General features: G+C 47.5%; 1 protein-coding gene across 3 annotated transcripts in view; it reads left to right on the plus strand.

The window, feature by feature from the left end:
* TMEM117 (transmembrane protein 117) overlaps positions 1–18,861 on the plus strand; it is a 522,463-nt gene that overhangs the window by 98,994 nt on the left and 404,608 nt on the right. For all 3 annotated transcript variants that reach the window (XM_062195101.1, XM_062195102.1, XM_062195100.1), the window contains exon 3: positions 8,693–8,825. In XM_062195101.1, coding sequence (XP_062051085.1) covers positions 8,693–8,825 — 133 coding nt within the window. The remainder of the gene's footprint in view (positions 1–8,692; positions 8,826–18,861) is intronic.

Raw genomic sequence — 18,861 nt, forward strand, 5'->3', positions numbered from 1 at the left:
GAATTCGACCGCATTTTCTGTAGAGGGTTTGCTGCGATCAGAGCTGTGTCAGAGAAACTGAGACCCAGCAGAGACTGGCTGACAGCAAGGAGGAAGCTGAGCACAGATCCGGGAAGCCTCATAACCTGGGGGAACCTAACATGGGCCTCAGGGGGCGTGAGAGCACAAGAACTCTGGCCGAGCCCAGGCTTGGAGTTGTGAGGTGTGGAGGGCTGTGTCCCAGGAGTAAAGACTGACCAGAACAGACTAGCCCGAAGAAAGCCAGAAATCCACTTCCTGTCTGCATGCGGGGAAAACTAGACTTTGTCTAGGGAAGGTTGGTCTTAGCATCGTGATCCTCTCATTCTTCACTTGTTAGCTCTAACATGCAGTAAAATTATGCAAAAGCACCAGGCAAATATCGCTGAGAACCAAGAGTGAAAAATAGATGATACGAGTAGACTCGGTGACGTGGTAGATACTGGTGCTGTAAAACTACGCACATGGAAAGAGTGTGAATTTTACCGAAGAGCTGGAATCCACTCTGCATCCTCCCTGTGATGATGGTTTCACAGACACATACACAGGTCACACACGTGTACACTTTACCGTGTGTCAGTCACACCTCAACAAAGCTACCAGGATGAAAACACAGGCATCCTGTCTTTTCATGAAGTTTAGAACGAGTTTATGATGAGCAGGTGGAAAGGCAGAGGAAGTAAACGCTCGCAGGCCCTGCGGGTTCTGGGATGCTGGGGGTGATGTTGCTGGGCGCTGGGCTTCCTGGGCAGTTCTGTGTTGCACTCTGCAACAGTCACCAGGAGAAAGGAGTGTGTGTGCGTGACAGGTAACAGAGTGGGAAATGTAGCAAAAATACTCGGGTTACTGAAGAAAACCAAACAGAAGGGAAACGAACAAAGGAAAGATAAAAATCAAGAAAAATGAGTCTAACAAAATGGTAGTTTTAAACCTCCAACTATCAGTGATTATACAGGTGGACTAGAAAATATTCCAGTTATAAGGTATTTGTCACAAGGACTTTAAGAATGAGGGAAGATCAAAACAAAAGCTGGGAGTTATGCCTCCTATATAGTTTCTTTTAAACTTTTAAAAATAGAATTATTTGGATTTTTGTTGTTAAGTTCCGTATGTATTCTGGATATTAATGCCTTGGTGGGTGAATTTTTGTAGTCATCTTTTCCCCTTTTGTTAGTGTCTTCAGCCTATTTATTGTTGCCTTTGTTTTGCTTATGCTCTCTTCAGTATTGTAAAAATAGGGAACTATATATCCTGTTTCAAAATGCAAGATAAAAGAATTTTGATTATTCGATGATAAAACAATCATGTTACTAAAATAATTTTTTAAAATTCAAGATAGTTTATTATGTCTTTTTAGTCTGAACAACACAGAATTCTTCAATAATTGATTAGTTTTGACCTTCAATTGCTGTTTCATGTAAGTGTACTTAGCACATGTCTTTAAAATATGGACCAGCTGATTCTGTCAAGACTATGGCGTATAAACCCTGTGTCTGCATAAATTCAGGCATGGAATCTCATCTTTGGCTATCCACTAAGCTATTAAGGAAATCGAGCATTCTTTTTATTAGATGGCTAGTTTTTCCTTAAAATGAAAAGTAGTAGGCGATAATAAGTAATACCTCTATATTATATTGAAGGAATTTTTTTGAAGTAGTTAGGCCTAAGGATGGTGGAGTGGGAACAACCACGTTGTGAGGGTAAAATAGAATGTTTGGATACTCTCAGCAAATGGAAGACTTGTGACTGCTTTACTGAGAATACTTTATCTGTTTAGTAGACTCGTGCTCCACTGACATTTGTCTTAATTCATGCCCCTTTGAAATGGACGGTAAGCTCTAGATCTGGAAACTCGACTTGTGTCACTGACTGCACGTTTAATCTTTTTTCTTTCCGGAACCACTTTTGTATCTACTCTGTGATAGTATTTTCAGTGTTAGGTGGGATTATGTTTTGAGTTCTCAGTGTGTGATGCTCTGTCACATTCAGTGACTAGCAAGCATTTTGTGAGGAGCTCCTACTCCTGGTTACTGCTGATGGCCATCTGCTCAGTGCACTGAGCTTCAAGGTTGGATCTGAATATTAATGAATCGGTGCCCTTGGGGCACAGAAGTTTTATGATGTTATACTTATTAAATAAAGCCTTGTTTGTCTAACTAGGGTGACCTTTCTCCCTAATGATATTCCTGTGGGTTGGCGGGATAATGTTCTCTGTTGATGTATCAGCCATGGAATAATTCCCCTATTTTAGCTGTTTTTCTTCTGTTGTCATTTTTAAATTGTTAAATGTTAAGAAAAAAATCAGGTTTTTATAGACTATAAATTAACAGATATCTATAATTAGTGCTTCATATATGTATTTTACTCTGGAAGTGAGTTTTAATTGATCTTCAAGTGCTGTGATCCAGTTTCATTTCATCTTTGTTTCTTATTCCATCCAAAAGAAATGGGGCTTACATTTATTGTCAAGTGTTCTAATATTTAACATACTAAATATCATCTTGACATTTAAAGAATATTACCAGAGCTACTTCAGGCTTCATTTCATATGTTAGAGAGAATAGCCAGTGATAAAACATTGAAGAGGAGAATTTTTTTAAAAAGATTCATTTATTTATTTTGAAAGTCAGAATCAGAGAGAAGGGCAAAGACAGAGAGACAGAGAGAGAGAGATTTTGCATCTACTGGTTCTAAAGAGGAGCACTTTTAATATATAAGGATAATACCATTTTTAATACTATTTTGAGTTCCCAGATTTTAAGCTCATATTTCACTGTCAAAATAAGTAATCCAATCCCAGAATTAGACTGAAACTTAAAAGTAATAATCTAACCCTTTAGATGATACCATTATTTCCTCTGGAGAAAACACGTTCTACAAGCTCCTTAGGATCATTGCTCCCTTCCATGAGACATTTAAGATGAAGACTTTTTGGAATCACCTCTGACTAGAATGCTGTTTTGTTTTTTAGGATTTATTTTGTTTATTTGAAAGAGTAACAGAGAGGGAGAGACATAGGTCTTCCACCTGCTGGTTCACTCTCCAAATGCCTGCAACTCACAGGACTGGGCCAGGCTAAACCCAGGAGCCAGGAACTCCATCCTGCTCTCCCACGTGGGTGGCAGGTGTCCAGGCACTTGGGCCATCACCTGCTGCCTTCCCAGGTGCATTGGCAGAGAGCTGGGATCAGAAGTGGAGCAGCTGGGACTCAAACTGCTGTTCTGATTCCTGTATCCAGCCTGTGCCAGTGTTGCAAGGGGCAGTGTAGCCCAGCGCCTCTCTGACCAGCATCTTGAAGCTTTGTGGAAGAACAGAGGTGCTTTGGTGGTGAGGAAGGAAGAGCTTCTGGCAGAGGGTTCAGCATGCGGGCAGTGTTGCTGGACACAGCGTGAAGAGAGGGGAGAGGCAGCGTGGGCAGGTCATGCGATACCTGGTGTGCTTGTGTTAGTGGACTTGGATTTTATGATGTTGGGGGTAGTGGTCACTGAAGTGTTTTATTTTTTAAAGATTTATTTATTCATTTGAAAGGCAGAATTACTGAGAGGCAGAGAGAGGGAGAGAGAGGGAGAAAGAGAGGTCTTCCGTCTGCTGGTTCATTCCCCAGGTGACCACGACAGCCGGAGCTGTGCCGATCCAAAGCCAGGAGTCAGGAGCTTCTTCTGCATCTCCCACATGGGTGCAGAGGCCCAAGGACTTGGGCCATCTTCCACTTCTTTCCCAGGCCATAGCAGAGAGCTGGATCGGAAGAGGAGTATTCGGGACTTGGGCCGGTGCCCATATAGGATGCTGGGACTGCAGGTGACTTTACCCAGTACGCCACAGCGCCGACCCCCACTGAAGTTTTTAAATGAAAGGGTGATGGGACTGTGTTCGTGTTTTAGTTCCAGCTGTTGGCTTGGTAGAAGGTGGATTGGAGGCGGCAAACAGCCTTTTCAAAGGTTGTGGCCCCAGTGTGAGGGGAGTGTGGATGTGAGGACGAAAAAGAACAGGACAGGACTGTTGGCTGAGGTGGCAGGTGGCAGGAGGGAAGAGTAAACGTGGCTCTGCCTTGAGCTTGTTGAAGATGATGAGGTAGGAAAGTCAGAGGTAGGAGTGGGTTTGGGTTGGGGAGGGATTCTCCGTAATGCTCCCTCTTCCGCTGCCTGCCTTCAGCTCCCACGGGCGGTGTGGGCTCAGCACGCTTTTAAACGTGCCTGTAGACCACTAATTGTGTTAGAATTTTTACGACATCTTAGTGGTCCTAACCCTACTGCATTTCCCGGAGAAGTTCTGAAGTTCTGAAGCTCTGGGCCTTTCCTGCTGACATTCACCAACGTTCATAACTGTCAGTCAGTCCTTTGACCCTCCCACCTGCCCCTCCGGTGAACATCTCCTGTAATGTTTCCAGCTGGGATTTTGTCAGTTACCTTGGCGGTGTCAGAGGTCATGGTCTATACAGGCCAGGTGGATTTTTTTTTTAACAATATAAATATACACTGGGATTTATAGATTTATCATGAAAATATAAGTCACTTTGATCATGTCAAATGTTTACTTGAGTGGATCTACAAGGCCTGTTTGTGCTCAGTTATCTCCAAAGCTCCTCGAAGAAGTATTATAAGGGGGCTGGGGCTGTGGTGTAGTAGGTAAAGTCTCCACCTATGGCGCCAGCATCCCATATGGGTATGGGTTTGAGTCCTGGCTGCTTCTCTTCTGATCCAGCTCTCTGCTATGGCCTGGGAAAACAGTGGAAGATGGCTCAAGTCCTTGGGCCCCTGCACCCACATGGGAAACACAGAAGAAGCTCCTGGCTCTGGATCAGCCCAGTTCCAGCCACTGTGGCCATTAGGGGAGTGAACCAGTGGTTGAAGAACTTTCTGTTTGTCTCTCCTCTCTCTCTGTAACTCTACGTCTCAAAATAAACAAAAAGAAAATAAAAAAGAAATGTTATAAAATTCTGAATTCTGTGATCTATAGGAAAGGCAAAGTATAATTTATTGTCCAAACCAGCACACTTCATGCAAGAGAGGGGTCAGTATTAATACTTATGTCGGGGCCAGCGCCACGGCTCAATAGGCTAATCCTCTGCCTGCGGCGCCGGCACCCCGGGTTCTAGTCCCAGTCAGGGCACCGGATTCTGTCCCGGTTGCTCCTCTTCCAGGCCAGCTCTCTGCTGTGGCCCAGGAATGCAGTGGAGGATGGCCCAAGTGCTTGGGCCCTGCACCCACATGGGAGACCAGGAGAAGCACCTGGCTCCTGGCTTTGGATCAGCGCGGTGTGCCGGCTGCAGCGGCCATTGTGGGGTGAACCAATGGCAAGGAAGACCTTTCTCTCTGTTTCTCCCTCTCTCTGTAGCTGTACCTCTCAAATAAAAAATAAATAAAAATCTTTTTTTAAAAAAAGATATATTGATTTATTTGAAAGTTAGAGTTAGAGAGGAAGAGGGAGAGACAGAGAGAGCTCTTCCATCCTCTGGTTCACTCCCCACATGGCCACAATGGTCAGGGCTGAGCCAAGCCATAGCCAGGAGACAGGAACTTCATCCAGGTCTTCTATGTAGGTGGCAAGGGCCCAAACACTTGAGCCATCTTCTGCTGCTTTCCTAGGCCATTAAGAGAGCTGGATTGGAAGTGGTGCAGCCAGGACTCAAACTGGTCCATATGGGAGGCTGAAGTTGCAGGTGGTGGCTTTACCCACGGTGCCGCAATACTGACCCTGGATGGGAATTTATATAGTGTGATTTGACTCACCACTTGGGTCACACCAGTTATGGTCTTACAGGTTTTTTTTTTTTTCTTTTTAGTGGTGCCCACAGTTATAAAGTTTATTTAAAAGATGAGACACACACACGCACATGGGCATGGCATGGGAAGGAAGTAGAGAGACAGTGCCTCAGTCCCTGTCTTGTCCTCGTTAGCACAGGGGAAGGGGGGAGGAGAAGGAGAGAGGAGAGAGAGAGGTCTTGATATACTGCAGCCCTTGTATCGGGCTCTTCATGTCAATTTTGAGTCCTGTTAACCTGTCGTTTTGTTCTTGTGACTCCAGCGGCTGAAACTGGTTCCAGACAATGGGTTGAGCAATGACAGCTTTCAAGGCGCTGTCACATTTCCCTTTTCGCTGGCTTTGTGTTCTGTCAGCCTGTGGACAGTTAATCCACACTGTCTTATTTGCAACGTTCTCTTAAATCACAAGCAGTATTATTTGACTCTTGCAGTGCATCCGTTAGTGGGTTTTCTGGACCTGTGCATATGTTTAAATGTGAAGAGAGAATTCACGTTTCAACCATAAAGGAACTCTAATTGCCAGTCCTTGTGGTTTTTCATTATCAGCTGGCTAATTCAACAAATGGATCTTGGTTTGAAGCTGCAAGTAGTGACAACAGGGGGAACCCGAACAAAGAGCCCCTGAGATGAGGTCACCTTCCCAGCAACTCCCCCAGTATCAGGACTGACCTGCAGCCCTCCCTGATACGCTCCCAGCTCAGTCACTGGCCGCCGGCACCAGGCTCCCAGCGCCCAGCACCGAGCCTGCGTGTAGGCAGTAGGCCTACATGGACACCTGCTCAACCAGGTATTCTTTGCGGGTTGCTTTAAGATGCCCAGGGCTGTGTTTCTTAATCTCAGACATCCTGTGCCCAGCATCTGTTTGCTTTAGTCACTGTGTTGTGGAGGCTTAGAAGACTGACTTTCTGTAATTACTGTCGGTTTGTCAGCAGCGAGGGGCCAGTGTCACCGCTTCAGCACTGGCTCTCCCCTTTCTTCTGCAGTTGCACAACCGTGTTTCCTGACTGGAGCTCACCTCAGCTTCTCTCCAGGTGATGCAACCAGATCTTCCACCCAAAATTTTAGCTAGGATAATGTTTCTGTGAACCTGGCTTCCAAATCAAATCTGAAGTGCCACTTTTATAAAAATGAGATATGATAAAATTTAAGAGTTAAATAGTAAAACATTATTTGTTCCTATGCTTAGTGAGCTGTAGGAGATAGCTTTCCTAGCCCTATCTTTCATAATTTTGACCTAGCATCAAAAAGAGGAAATATTTAGTGAGAAAAATCTATTGTAAGATTTAAGGTCTACTTTGTTTCTTTTTTTTTTTTTTTAAAGATTTATTTATTTATTTAAAAGTCAGAGAGAGAGAGAGAGAGAGAAGGAGAGATAGAGAGAAAGAGAGGCCTTCCATCCACTGATTCTCTCCGCAGTTGGCTGCTGATCCAAAGCCAGGAGCCAGGAGCTTCTTCTAGGTCTCCCACATGGGTAAAGGGGCCCAAGGACTTGGGCCATCCTCCACTGCTTTCCCAGGCCATAGCAGAGAGCTGGATCGGAAGTGGAGCAGCCAGGACCTGAACTGGCACTCATATGAGACGCTGGCACTGCAGATGGCAGCTTTACCTGCTATGCCACAGCGCCAGCCCCTACTTTGTTTCTTAAAAAGAGGCATATTTATTTTTATTTTGTTGAAAGTCAGAGAAAAAGAAAGATACAGATATCGATATTCAGTGTGCTGGTTCAGTCCCGAAATAGCCACAACAACCAGGGCTGAGCCATGCTGAAGCCAGAAGCTAGGAACTCAGCCTGTGTCTCCCATGTGGGTTGCCGGGACCCATTTACTCAAGCATTAACCTGGTGCCTTGTGGGGTATGCATTAACAGGAAGCTGAAATGTGAAGTAGAGGAGCCGTGACTCGATGAGGCATTCCAGTACGTGATACAGGAGCATCAGGTGACATCTTAATCCCTGTCCGGTCACCGGTCCCCCCCAGGTCTACCATGTTTTAATTACTTTATTTTAATTAATATTTTTTTAGATACAACTTTCAAGGTATGTCAATGAGCATAATAGACAAACATATCCAGTAAGGAGCCAGGGTATCCTGCATTCACTTCTGACTCCCAGTGTTTTCATCTTGCTTGTCAGTTGGTGTCTCTTCATTTCTCTTCTTTACCATAAATCAAAGCGTTTCTCTGGTCTAACTCGGACTTTAGTCATCTTTGCCTTAGTGTTCATCTTACTATATTTTTTACACCCTGATGTTAGCACTTGTCTTTGTAGATGGAAGTTGAGGCATCAGGTGAAGACTGTTTGGCCAGCACCACACTGAGCACCGTGCCTCCCGCCCTGTGCACCTGAGCCTGTGCATGCTCTTGTCTGGTTCAGCTCAGAGGGAGCCTGTTGGGGGACGTGTGGCAGAGCAGAGGCCCTGTTTTCCTCCCTTCTAGTTTTCTTAAACAGATCTCGTAAGGAAACTTGGCCCGGCCTTGATCATCTGGCAACGCTGGGAATAGGGCTGTGCAAGCCCAAGGAAGTGATGTGGGATTTACGCCACCTTTTCACCATTTACCTTGAACAGTTTCAGTGTGACCCCAGTGCATGTTTGTGAGATAAAAAACAGCAGGGAGCAAGTAGTGTTGTAATTGGGCTTTCCACGCCAGCGTGATGAGCCATCTCTGTGTCTGAGATGCTCACGTCAGCCCTGTCTGCCCCAGGATGAAACACGTGGATGGGTGGGTTTGGAAGTCCTTCGTACCTGTTACTCACAGACAGCTGACAGGAGGGGCTGCGGCGGCCGAGCCCATCAGGCAGTCCTGTGGCAGCCACTCCAGGGCCCCCGCACGGCTGGGGGTCGCTGAGAGGAGGCGGAGGCACCTGCGTCTCGAGTCAGGACACACGCTGACTTCTGATCTCACTCCTGTCCCAGGTCAGCTGCTGCGGCTGAAGATGTTCCGGGAGGACCACGGGTCGTGGATGACGATGTTCTTCAGCATGATCCTCTTCCTCTTCATTTTTTCCCACATCTACAACACGATTCTTCTGATGGATGGAAGCATGGGGTAGGTGACCGCCCACTTCCGCTGCTGCTGTTGGGTTTGAGCTGCGGAAGGTTTGCAGGATTTCTCCCTTGTAGTCATACCTGCTCAGAACGTTCTAGCCCAAGGAGGGCTGTCTGCGCTTTTCCTACATAGCACCTTTGAGGTTCTTTGTCCTAGGGAGCACACAGCGTTTTACAATGGGTAAATGTTGTTCTTATTCTTTAGGACTTTCCTGTGGAGTGTTTGGAGGGCAGGTGGCACTTCATTGTAGTGCCCGGGAGTAGGAGAGTATGCGATCTTATTGATGCTTATAGTCGCCTGATCGGTATTAGTGTTCCAGCAAGGTGAGGTCGGCTCCAGGACTGCAGTCTGTGCTCTGCAAGGCTAGACTCAGGAAAAGCATCTGATTACAGATTACACACTGCTTTCTCCCTCTCTCGACCAACTGAGAGTTTTGTTATATATGGATCATGTAAAAAGTGCCCCATGCTGTATTAATTCTAGGGTTGTGACCCATGGTTAACAACTCTCCATGGCATGCGTGTGTGCTCCCAGGTAGGCTGTGGGATTCTTTTACTCTCTCCAGTTCTTTTGTCCTTATAACCAAATACGAGGATTGTTCATTCATATGATTATCTCTTGGCGTGCTCTCAGTAAGCTCTAAGGGTAGAATTTAAGGAGCGTGGCTTAGCCTACAGCATTAAGAATTAGATCCTAGCATCACTACATCACTAGCCATTAAGGAAATGCAAATCAAAACCACAATGAGGTTTCACCTCACCCCGGTTAGAATGGCTTACATACAGAAATCAGCTAACAACAGATGCTGGCGAGGATATGGGGGAAAAGGGACACTAATCCACTGTTGGTGAGAATGCAAACTGGTAAAGCCACTGTGGAAGACAGTTTGGAGATACCTCAGAAATCTGAATATAGTCCTACCATATGACCCAGCCATCCCACTCCTTGGAATTTACCCAAAGGAAATTAAATTGGCAAATAAAAGAGCTGTCTGCACCTTAATGTTTATTGCAGCTCAATTCACAATAGCTAAGACATAGAATTAACCTAAATGCCCATCAGCAGTAGACTAGATAAAGAAATTATGGGATATGTACTCTATAGAATAATACACAGCAGAAAAAAAAATGAAATCCAGTCATTTGCAACAAAATAGAGGAATCTGGAAAACATCATGCTGAGTGAAATAAGCCAGTCCCAAAGGGACAAATATCATATGTTCTCCCTGATTGGTGACAACTAACTGAGCACCTAAAAGGAAACCTGTTGAAGTGAAATGGACACCATGAGAAACAATGTCTTGATCAGCCCTTGTCCTGACTGTCGAGGAACAACTTACTATTTTATTCCTTTTAGTATTTTCTTTTTCTACTTAATATCATTGGTTGAACTCTTTAATTAACACACAATTATTCTTAGGCATTTAAAATTGACTGAAAAGTGATCCCTAATAAATATAAGAGTGGGGATAACAGAGGGAGGAGATGTTCAGTTCGGCACATGCTTACTCAGACTTACCCCTACTGGTGGAGCTAGAAACGTGCCAGGGGATTCCAATTCAATCCCATCAAGGTGGCATGTACCAATGCCATCTTACTTGTTAAAGTAATCAGTTTAAGTTCATAATTGATAAAAAAGATAGGATTAAGTGTCAAAGGGATTACATAAAAGAGACCAGTGTCTGCTAATAATGATTGATAGAATTAAAAAGGAGAGAACGATCCAACATGGGAAGCAGGATATGCAGCAGACACATAGAATGGCAAATGCCCCAGACAGCGCTCTGGCCTCAGAATCAGCCCTTCAGACATTCGGATCTAGCTAAAAAGCCCATGAGAGTTTCTCAGGTGTGGAAAACCAAGACACTGGCAAAAAAAAAAAAAAAAAAAAAAAAAAGACCTAAATGAAAGATCTCTGTGAGTAAGGTCCCAGCAGAAAGAACAGGCCATCAAGGAAGGAGGTACCTTTCTCTGAAGGGAGGTGAGAACTTCCACTTTGAATATGACCTTGTTCAAATAAGATCGGAGTTGGTGAACTCAAGAGGCTTCCATAGCCTTGGTAGCTCATGACAAGAGCCTCCGGTGATTACTGACGCCATAAATAAGAGTGTCAATTGTTAAATCAACAATGGGAGTCACTGTGCACCTGCTTCCCACGTAAGACCTCTGTCCTTAGTGTGTTGTACTATGGGAATTAACAGTAAAACTACTCAGACAGTACTCTATACTTTGTGTGTCTGTGTGGGTGCAGTCTGTTGAAATCTTTACTTAGTACATGCTGAGTTGATCTTCTGTATATAAACATAATTGAAAATGAATCTTGATGAAGAATGGGTTGGGAGAGGGAGTGGGAGATGGGATGGTTGCAGGTGGGAGGGAGGTTATGGGGGGGAAAGCCACTATAATCCAAAAGTTGTACTTTGGAAATTTATATTTATTAAATAAAAGTTGAAAAAAAAAGAATTAGATCCTAGTGAAAAATAAGGCTGGGAATAGGAGAGGGAGGAGGAAGAGGGGTGGGAGTGTGGGTGGGAAGAATGGCTGTATTCCTAAAGTTGTACTTATGGAATGCATGAGGTTGTGTTCCTTAAATAAAAAGATTTCTTTGGGCAAAAAGAAAATTATCCTAGTGATCATGACAAACTACCTTAGATGCTTGCTGTGTGCTGAAGTCGTGACTGAGGGAGGTTTGCTGTCTCTTCTGGAAATCCAGGCAGTGCTGCCTCCTGAGTGGGGCCAGGCAGGGTTGTCGTGCAGCTGCATCAGCTGCAGCCGTGTGGATGTTCGTAGAGCCTTTGGCCACCACTGTTCAGTGCAGGAGGTAGAGTTTCTCCCATCCATGAAGGCGTAAACTGCAGAGGTAAAGCCGAGACTGCCCAAGGTTTCTCTACCTTAGCCCAGGCTAGCAAGTGGTCCGTTCAGGGATGTGGTGTTAGACCCAACGTTCAGGCTTTAGAAAGTTGCTAAAATGCTGTGTCTGCAGTTATTCCATGGACTTGGCGTGACGACACTCACGTGGAGTCTGTTTTTCCATGTTGGGGTGCAGGCCCTGAGCCATGTGATCGAGCACACACCTCAGCGCCACATCCTGGAGATGTGGTGGTGGAAGTTGTCCGATACAAGCAGGTGTCTCTCTGGGAAGTTTTATGCACACAAATACAGGGACCGTGAGAAAAGGGCATGTTTAAAAACTGGAGATAGTGAGTTCTATAACCTATGAGAAATACCCTCTACTCAGGAGCTGACCTGTCTCTTAATTCTACTTGTTTTTATGTTGTGAATGTAGTCTGTGTTAGCCAGAAATGTTTATTCCGAGGAAGAAAGCAGATCAAAAAGCTATCAATTCAGCACAATAATAAATAATCCCTGTACACCGTAAATCCGTCAATAGATGATAAACAAATCTTAATGAGTCCTAGCAGCTGTCATGAAGAATTGCAGGGAAGTGTCACAGTGAACCTGAGCCATGGGTGTTTCTATCTCCACCTCCCAGATGAAGAAATGGAGGCCCAGAGAGGGTTTGCTGATGGAATCTCTATTTTTACCCCCAGTAGAGGGGGCGTCGGACCGCTCGGTGGTGAGTTCTGGTGATGCGGCTACGGCACTGCTAGCGTAGATCTGAGTGAGGGCTGATGCTGGTACTTGTTCACCAGAACCCACTTACGCCCTTTTCTCACTCAAGCTGAATTTTAAAATTGAAGGAAGCAGCAGGTATGTCCAGGAAGTAAGAGAGCAGTTTAGAATTTATGGTGGTATCATAACTAAAATCGAGACTGGTTCTCTTTTATGCTCAGTACAGCATCCCTTAGCTGCTGCTTTTTTATTTAAGGTTTATTTATTTATTTGAAAGACAGAGAGAGAGAGAGAGAGAATCTTTTATCTGCTGATTCACTTACCTAAACGGCCACAATGGTCAGGCCTGGGCCAGGACCCAGAAACTTCATCCACTCTCCCATGTGGATACAGAGACCTGAGCACTTGGGCCCTCTTCTACTGCTGCCTCAGGCAGGTGGGCAGGAAGCTGGATCAGAAGTGGAGCAGCTGGGACACGAGCCAGCTCCTGTATGAGACAGCTCCTGTATGTCACAGTTGGTGGCATAACCCACAATGCTACAACACCAGCCCTATCATAGTGATGTAGTTGGACCCTTCACCATTCTGCCTCATTTTGTTGGGAGAGAACTTTCTGAGAGGTAAGGTTCCACTTTGTTTTAACCCAAAGTGGGGGACACATGGTTTAGTTTGTAGAAGAAAACATCAAGTCACCGTTTGTAACAGATGCAATGCCAGCCTCTACGCCCCTTCCCTGGACCCAGCAAACACCTCAAAGTAGGGATGCAAGCCTGGAGGAGAATTGGTTCTTGGAGCAAACGGGTGCAGCTGTGCTTTGGGGTTCTCAGGAGACCCATGTTTTCTGAGGCATTGCTTCATCCTGTGTGTGTATGGGTTGGCGGGGGGTGGGGGGTTGAGGGGCGGGGGACAGGGGATGGAGCTGGGGCTGCAGAGGGGATGGTGAGCACATACACTGGCACCACTGGTTTGGCATCTGAGGTAGCTGGAGGCGGGGTCAGTCTGGATTGTTTGCACTGAGTGACTGGCGCCAAGTACTCTGGCACTCCTTGGGGGCAGTGTTAGCCAAGAGCCATTTCTCCAGGGACATTGGGCCACTGAGTCACGGTGGCTGTAGGATGCAGAGGGAGGAAGCAGTATCTTTCACCCAGTTTGTCTTTTGGGCCTGTTTTTGGGTGGGGTATGATTTTTGGCTAAGCTAGGGCCCCATGATCCCTGTTGCAGAGAGCAGAAGCCGTGGGTTTATCTGGCCCTGAACACCTCCAGGATTTTAGCTGAACAGACCCGGGGAGTCAGTGGCCCAGGTCCTGCTTGCCTCAGCACAGAGTGCCCTGCTTTGAGTCTCTCCCCAGTGTTCTGCAGCCCACACCGTGTAAGACCTGCTCCTCGTCGGGCCTGCTTCTGTCCTTAAGTCGCCACCAGGGAACTCCATGCAGCTTTATCCTCTGCTGAGAAGGAGCTGGCTCTGGGTGGGGCTGCTTATGTGTCTCTATACAAGGTGGGGAGGGACGTCAGCCTGCAGTCAGCCGCTCCTGCTCAGAGCCTTAGAACTTCTACAGAGTCGAACGCTGCCTGATGGGCTCTTTTTACATACATTGGGGAGCTTGCCCAAGGGTAAGGAAACCCCCCCCACCAGCCCCGCCCCAGGACGATATCGAAGGCCTGGCACTTAGGCTAGCTGGCCCATGAACAGGTGCTCAGAAGCAGGGGCTTAGGACTTGAGTCTGCACCCTCACGGCAGGACCAGGGACAGGCCTTGGGCTCTTGGGAAGTGAGGAGTTGATGCAGAAGTCCCCACAGGAGCCAGGCCTGCACAGGGCAGCCAAGGAAGGGTGGGTGGAAAATGGCACAGGGCGGCACCGCGGGAACTCGGCTGGCTTCTCCCAGGGACCTCATGAGCACAGGTGGTCTGTGGTCTGCACATGCATTTCCTTAGACACGGGAACCCCCAGACACCCCTGGCTGGGCTCCTCTCCCTGCCTCAGGTTCTTGTTTGCCCTGGAGTCACCCACAACTCGCAGCACCCCTCTGTTCTCTTGTGTAGCGCACTTGGATTCAGCTTCTGTCCACTTTGCTTTAGCTGGGTCTTTGTAAAACCACCATCACATGAATGTATTTTTCTTTTTCATTTTTTAAAAAAGGTTTATTTATTTTGTTTGGAAGGCCAAGAGGGAGGGAGGGAGGGAGAGAGAGAGAGAGAGAGAGAGATTCCATTCATTGGTCCACTCCCCAAATGGTCATGATGGCCAGGGTGGTTGGGCCAGGCCAAGTTGACACCAGGAGCCAGGAGCTTCCTCCAGGTCTCCCATGTAGGTGCAGTGGCCCAAGCACTTGGCCATCTTCTGCGGCTTTCCCAGGTGCATTAGCAAGGACCTGGATGGGAAGTGGAGCAGCCTGGACTTGAGCCGGTGTGCCTATGGAATGCTGGTATTGCAGGTATTGCAGGCAGCAGCTTAGCCCACCACGCCACGATGTCAGCCCCACACGAATGCATTTTTTAACCAGAAGAGCTGACAGTCTGGGATGAATGTCCCTGCCTTCTCACAAGGTGAAGGCTGCCCTGGCTGCTGCCGACACAGTGTTCTGGCTTTGTTTTGTCAAAGCAGCTCTTCTCCGTGTTCCTTTAATGCCATTTCTTTGGGAAGAAAAGGGGAGGTACTTAAAGGAAAAAGGCAGAGCACTAGACTCGATTGTACTCTTGGTCACGTGGTCGCCAGCGTCGGGCCCCCCTGGTGACCTTGCCCCATGGCTGGACCTTGCTCACCGGGCCAGAGCCTTGGGCGCTTGAGGCCTGAATGGAGCCTTGCAGCTCTGTTTTTCCACCTGGTGGGGTTGACTGGGTTGAAGGTGACCTGGGATGACTTTTCTGATTCCCTCTGCATGCTCTGAGACCCCAGGCCTCTGCACGTGCAGTGATGGGGAGAGGTGTGCTCCAGGGTGCAACCGAGCCCGCACGGGACTGAGTGGGACATGCGATTTGTGGGCACTTCAAATGCTTTGTGAAGTTATCTCTCTGCAGAATTTTCTAGTGATGTCATTTTTATAGCGTTCGTGATATAAAATTTGAGTCCCAGGAAGACCTGCCTGGTCTCTGGAGAAACCCTGCAGAGGATGAGCCATGGATCATCCTTGAGGATCAAGTCACAGGAATATCCCAGGCAGAGCCACTGGAGGGCAGCAGAAGGCATGATTTCCCTGCCCATCCTGCCAGGAGCAGTCAGATTTTCTCCTTGGGGAAAAAAGGGAATCTTTCCCCTTCTGAATTCTGAAACTTGGTGTTGAGATTCTTCTGCCTTATTGCTAAGGGGCTTTTTGCAGAAATCTAGTCAGTGAGTGCTGTAATAAATACTGATTATTTTGTGATGTGCTGTGCCCTTTTTTACTTTAGGTTCTAAAACAGGTTTAACTAATAGTCTATATAGACTCATCTGTGACCATACGCACGCACTTGTTTACAGACTTATTGCAGTGTCACCATGTTTGACTCACTGATGAGAATTTCTCTGTGGACTGGCGTGAGTTTCCAAAGTCTGAATACTGCTTAGCAGAATGGGAAGAAGCAGAGGTTTCTCGTGCTCATCACAAAAAGTCCTATTTTTCCAGAGATAAAGGGTGTCCTGGAGAATTTGTGCAAATCTTAATTAACACACATTAATACGCATTAAGAATTGCACAGAGAGGAACTGAGAATTAAGATCGGAATAATGCATGCAATTTGCAAAGTAAACGTTAGCATTGACAGGCAGTAAAGCGACAGATTGAGTATTGTGCCTGAGGACAATGGGATGGGCTGTGTCTCTCCCCATCCTTCTTTCTTTTCTGTTTTACGATTTATTTATTTGAGAGGCAGAGTTACAGACAGAGAGAGGGAGAGACAGAGAGAGGGATCTTCCATCTGCTGGTTCACTCCCCAAATGGCTGGAACAGCTGGGGCTGAGCTTATCTGAAGCCAGGAGTCAGAAGCTTCTTCCAGGCCTGCCATGCTGGTGCAGGGGCCCAAGGTCTTGAGCCATCTTCTACTGCTTTCCCAGGCCATAGCAGAGAGCTGGATTGGAAGAGGAGCAGCCAAGACACGAACTGGCGCCCATACAGGATGCTGGTGATGCAAGTGGAGGCTTAACCTGCTGAGCCCTAGCGCCAGCCCCTCTCCCCATCCTGTCATGGGCTGTGTAGGAAACAGTGGGTGTGAGGACCCCAGTGAGTGATCTGACAAGTCTAAGACCAGGGTAGGAGAGAGGAGCAAAAGTCTGAGACAGACACCTTTAAAGAAATCTAAGACACATGGGTTCTGGGTACAGAGGGGCATCCAGAGTGAGCCAGAATGGACGGGCGGAGTGAGCTGGCGAGAAAGCAGCGCAGACCCGGAGCGGGGTGAAGCCGGCCGAGGTCTGGTGCTCTGTAAAGTCCGGGCACATTGCTGACCTTGGCTTTGGCCTCTTCAGTGCCTGCGTTGGCCCCTGTGTTTAAACTTGTACTCTGTGCTGGGTGTCCACAGTGCTGTCAGAGCAGACCGACTGGCAGCCTCAGAGCCTGTGGCCAGAGGTGCAGCTTCCTGCACGCCGTTCTTCCCAAGGCTGAACTACCCTTTGATGGGCAGAATTCGGGGTGAACTTTCATCCGCCTGGTCTTTGTGGCTGCTTTTGGGTGGGGTTTCCTGTAACTCAGCAGGAATTGCAGACCCTTGCCCATCTGGGTGCGGGAGCCCAGGCGCAGGTCTGCGCTGTCAGGAACCAGGATTTTCAGAGCCAGCATCGTTGTGCAGCCGGTTAATCCACTGTGTGTGCTGCCGGCATCCCACGTGGGCGCTGGTTCAGGTTCTGGCTGCCCTGCATCTGATCCAGCTCCCTCTGATGCCCCTGGGAGAGCAGCAGATGAGGGCCCAAGTGCTTGAGGCCCTGACCCATGTGGGAGACCTGGATGGAGTTCTTGGTTCCTGGCTGTGGCCTGGACCAGCGATGACCTTTTGGGAAGTGAACCAGTGGGTGGTTCTCTCTCTCTTTCCCTCTGAAAAATCAGTCAAACAACAGCAGAGAGCTGGGGCTTTTGTTTCCTGTTGCTCTGCAAGCCTGCCAGTGCCCACTGGCCTGTTATGCTGGGGCACCGGTAGCCGCCTTGTAAGGAAGGAAGGTCTATGTGTTTATTTCTTTTTAAAGGTACTGAATTTATTCCGAGTAATGGGAAGAAAACATTAAACATCCTTTACTAATGTTAAAGTGTAACTTTGTTTTGGTGAGACCTAAACTGACAAAGCCACTGCAGTACCAAGCTATTGATTTGAGTTGTGGTAAATTAAAAAAACAGAGATGCTGTTGTAAGGAAACACTGTATGTATGGGCAGGCAGAGGGTGGGGGCCTGGGGAGGGCTCGCGAGCTGCGCTGTGAGGCTGAGTGCAGCCCCGCGGACTTCCCTCAGTAGCTGCCTCACTGCTGCTGACACAGGGCCACACGCAAATTCTGCTGGAGTGGTGCTGTGAGTGATTTGTTGGCCTCACTCTTCACTCTTAATTACGCTAAACACTGCCTTGCTTGTATGATTAATTCACAATAATTGCACAAGTAATGACCAAGGCTGGAAGTAAGGGGCAGAGCTGGTGGTGGTGCAAGGGCTGCTGGGAAGAGAAGCTGGAAATGTGTGGTGGGGTGTGGTCAGAGGCTCGCCCCATGGAGGCAGGGTGGGGGAAGGGAAGAGGGGATGGGGGAGGGGCACAGAGAGAGACACTGAGACTTATTTAGCAGGGGAAGCAGCTGCAGGACACAGTTGGTAGCTCTGAACACCATTCATTTTGCATTACTTGGTCTTGACAGTACAGAGATAAAATCGTGCCGCTCACCCAGGTTATCACAAGTGCAGTTCATGTGGTCTGAATTGATGAGGTTTTAAAATATTGGTTTAGGTGTGGTCAGTGCCACACCCGCTCCTGTGTTTGAGTGCTTTGGCATCTGCCATGGTCGATGCTGACTCGGCACACTTCACACTTCTGTGGTCCTTTTTCCACATTGCTCACCTTCACTTTCCCATGGAACATTCCAAGGGAAAATTCTGGCAGGGGATGGAGAATGCCATTACTGGCAAGCGTGTGGAAGAGGGAGAGGGCTTCCTCGACCTTTAGGGAGGGCTGGTGCCCAAGGGTCGTTGGTAGCATCGGTCTTCATCCCGATCCTCATCCTTGTGCCTGTGGGCAATGCCGCACTGTGGAAAACACACTCAGCTGGCATCACAGAGACTCTTTTGGCTGCCTCCAGCATTGCTCCGCATGGGAGGCAGCGTGGTGTCAGGGAGGCAGCACGGGCTCTGGCCCTGACAGCCTTCTGCCGTGTGAACCTCCGTTTCCCCAAGCGTGCCCTGGGGATGTTCATACCACCATAGGATGGTGGTGGGGATCAAGGAAGACGAAGTATGGAAAGCAGTTGGCCTTGTCACAGGGTTCTCGTAAGTGGGAGCTGCCATTACAGTTGCAGGAAATGTG

The sequence above is a fragment of the Lepus europaeus genome, chromosome 6, assembly GCF_033115175.1.
Source record: "Lepus europaeus isolate LE1 chromosome 6, mLepTim1.pri, whole genome shotgun sequence".
In the NCBI taxonomy this organism is placed as follows: Eukaryota; Metazoa; Chordata; class Mammalia; order Lagomorpha; family Leporidae; genus Lepus; species Lepus europaeus.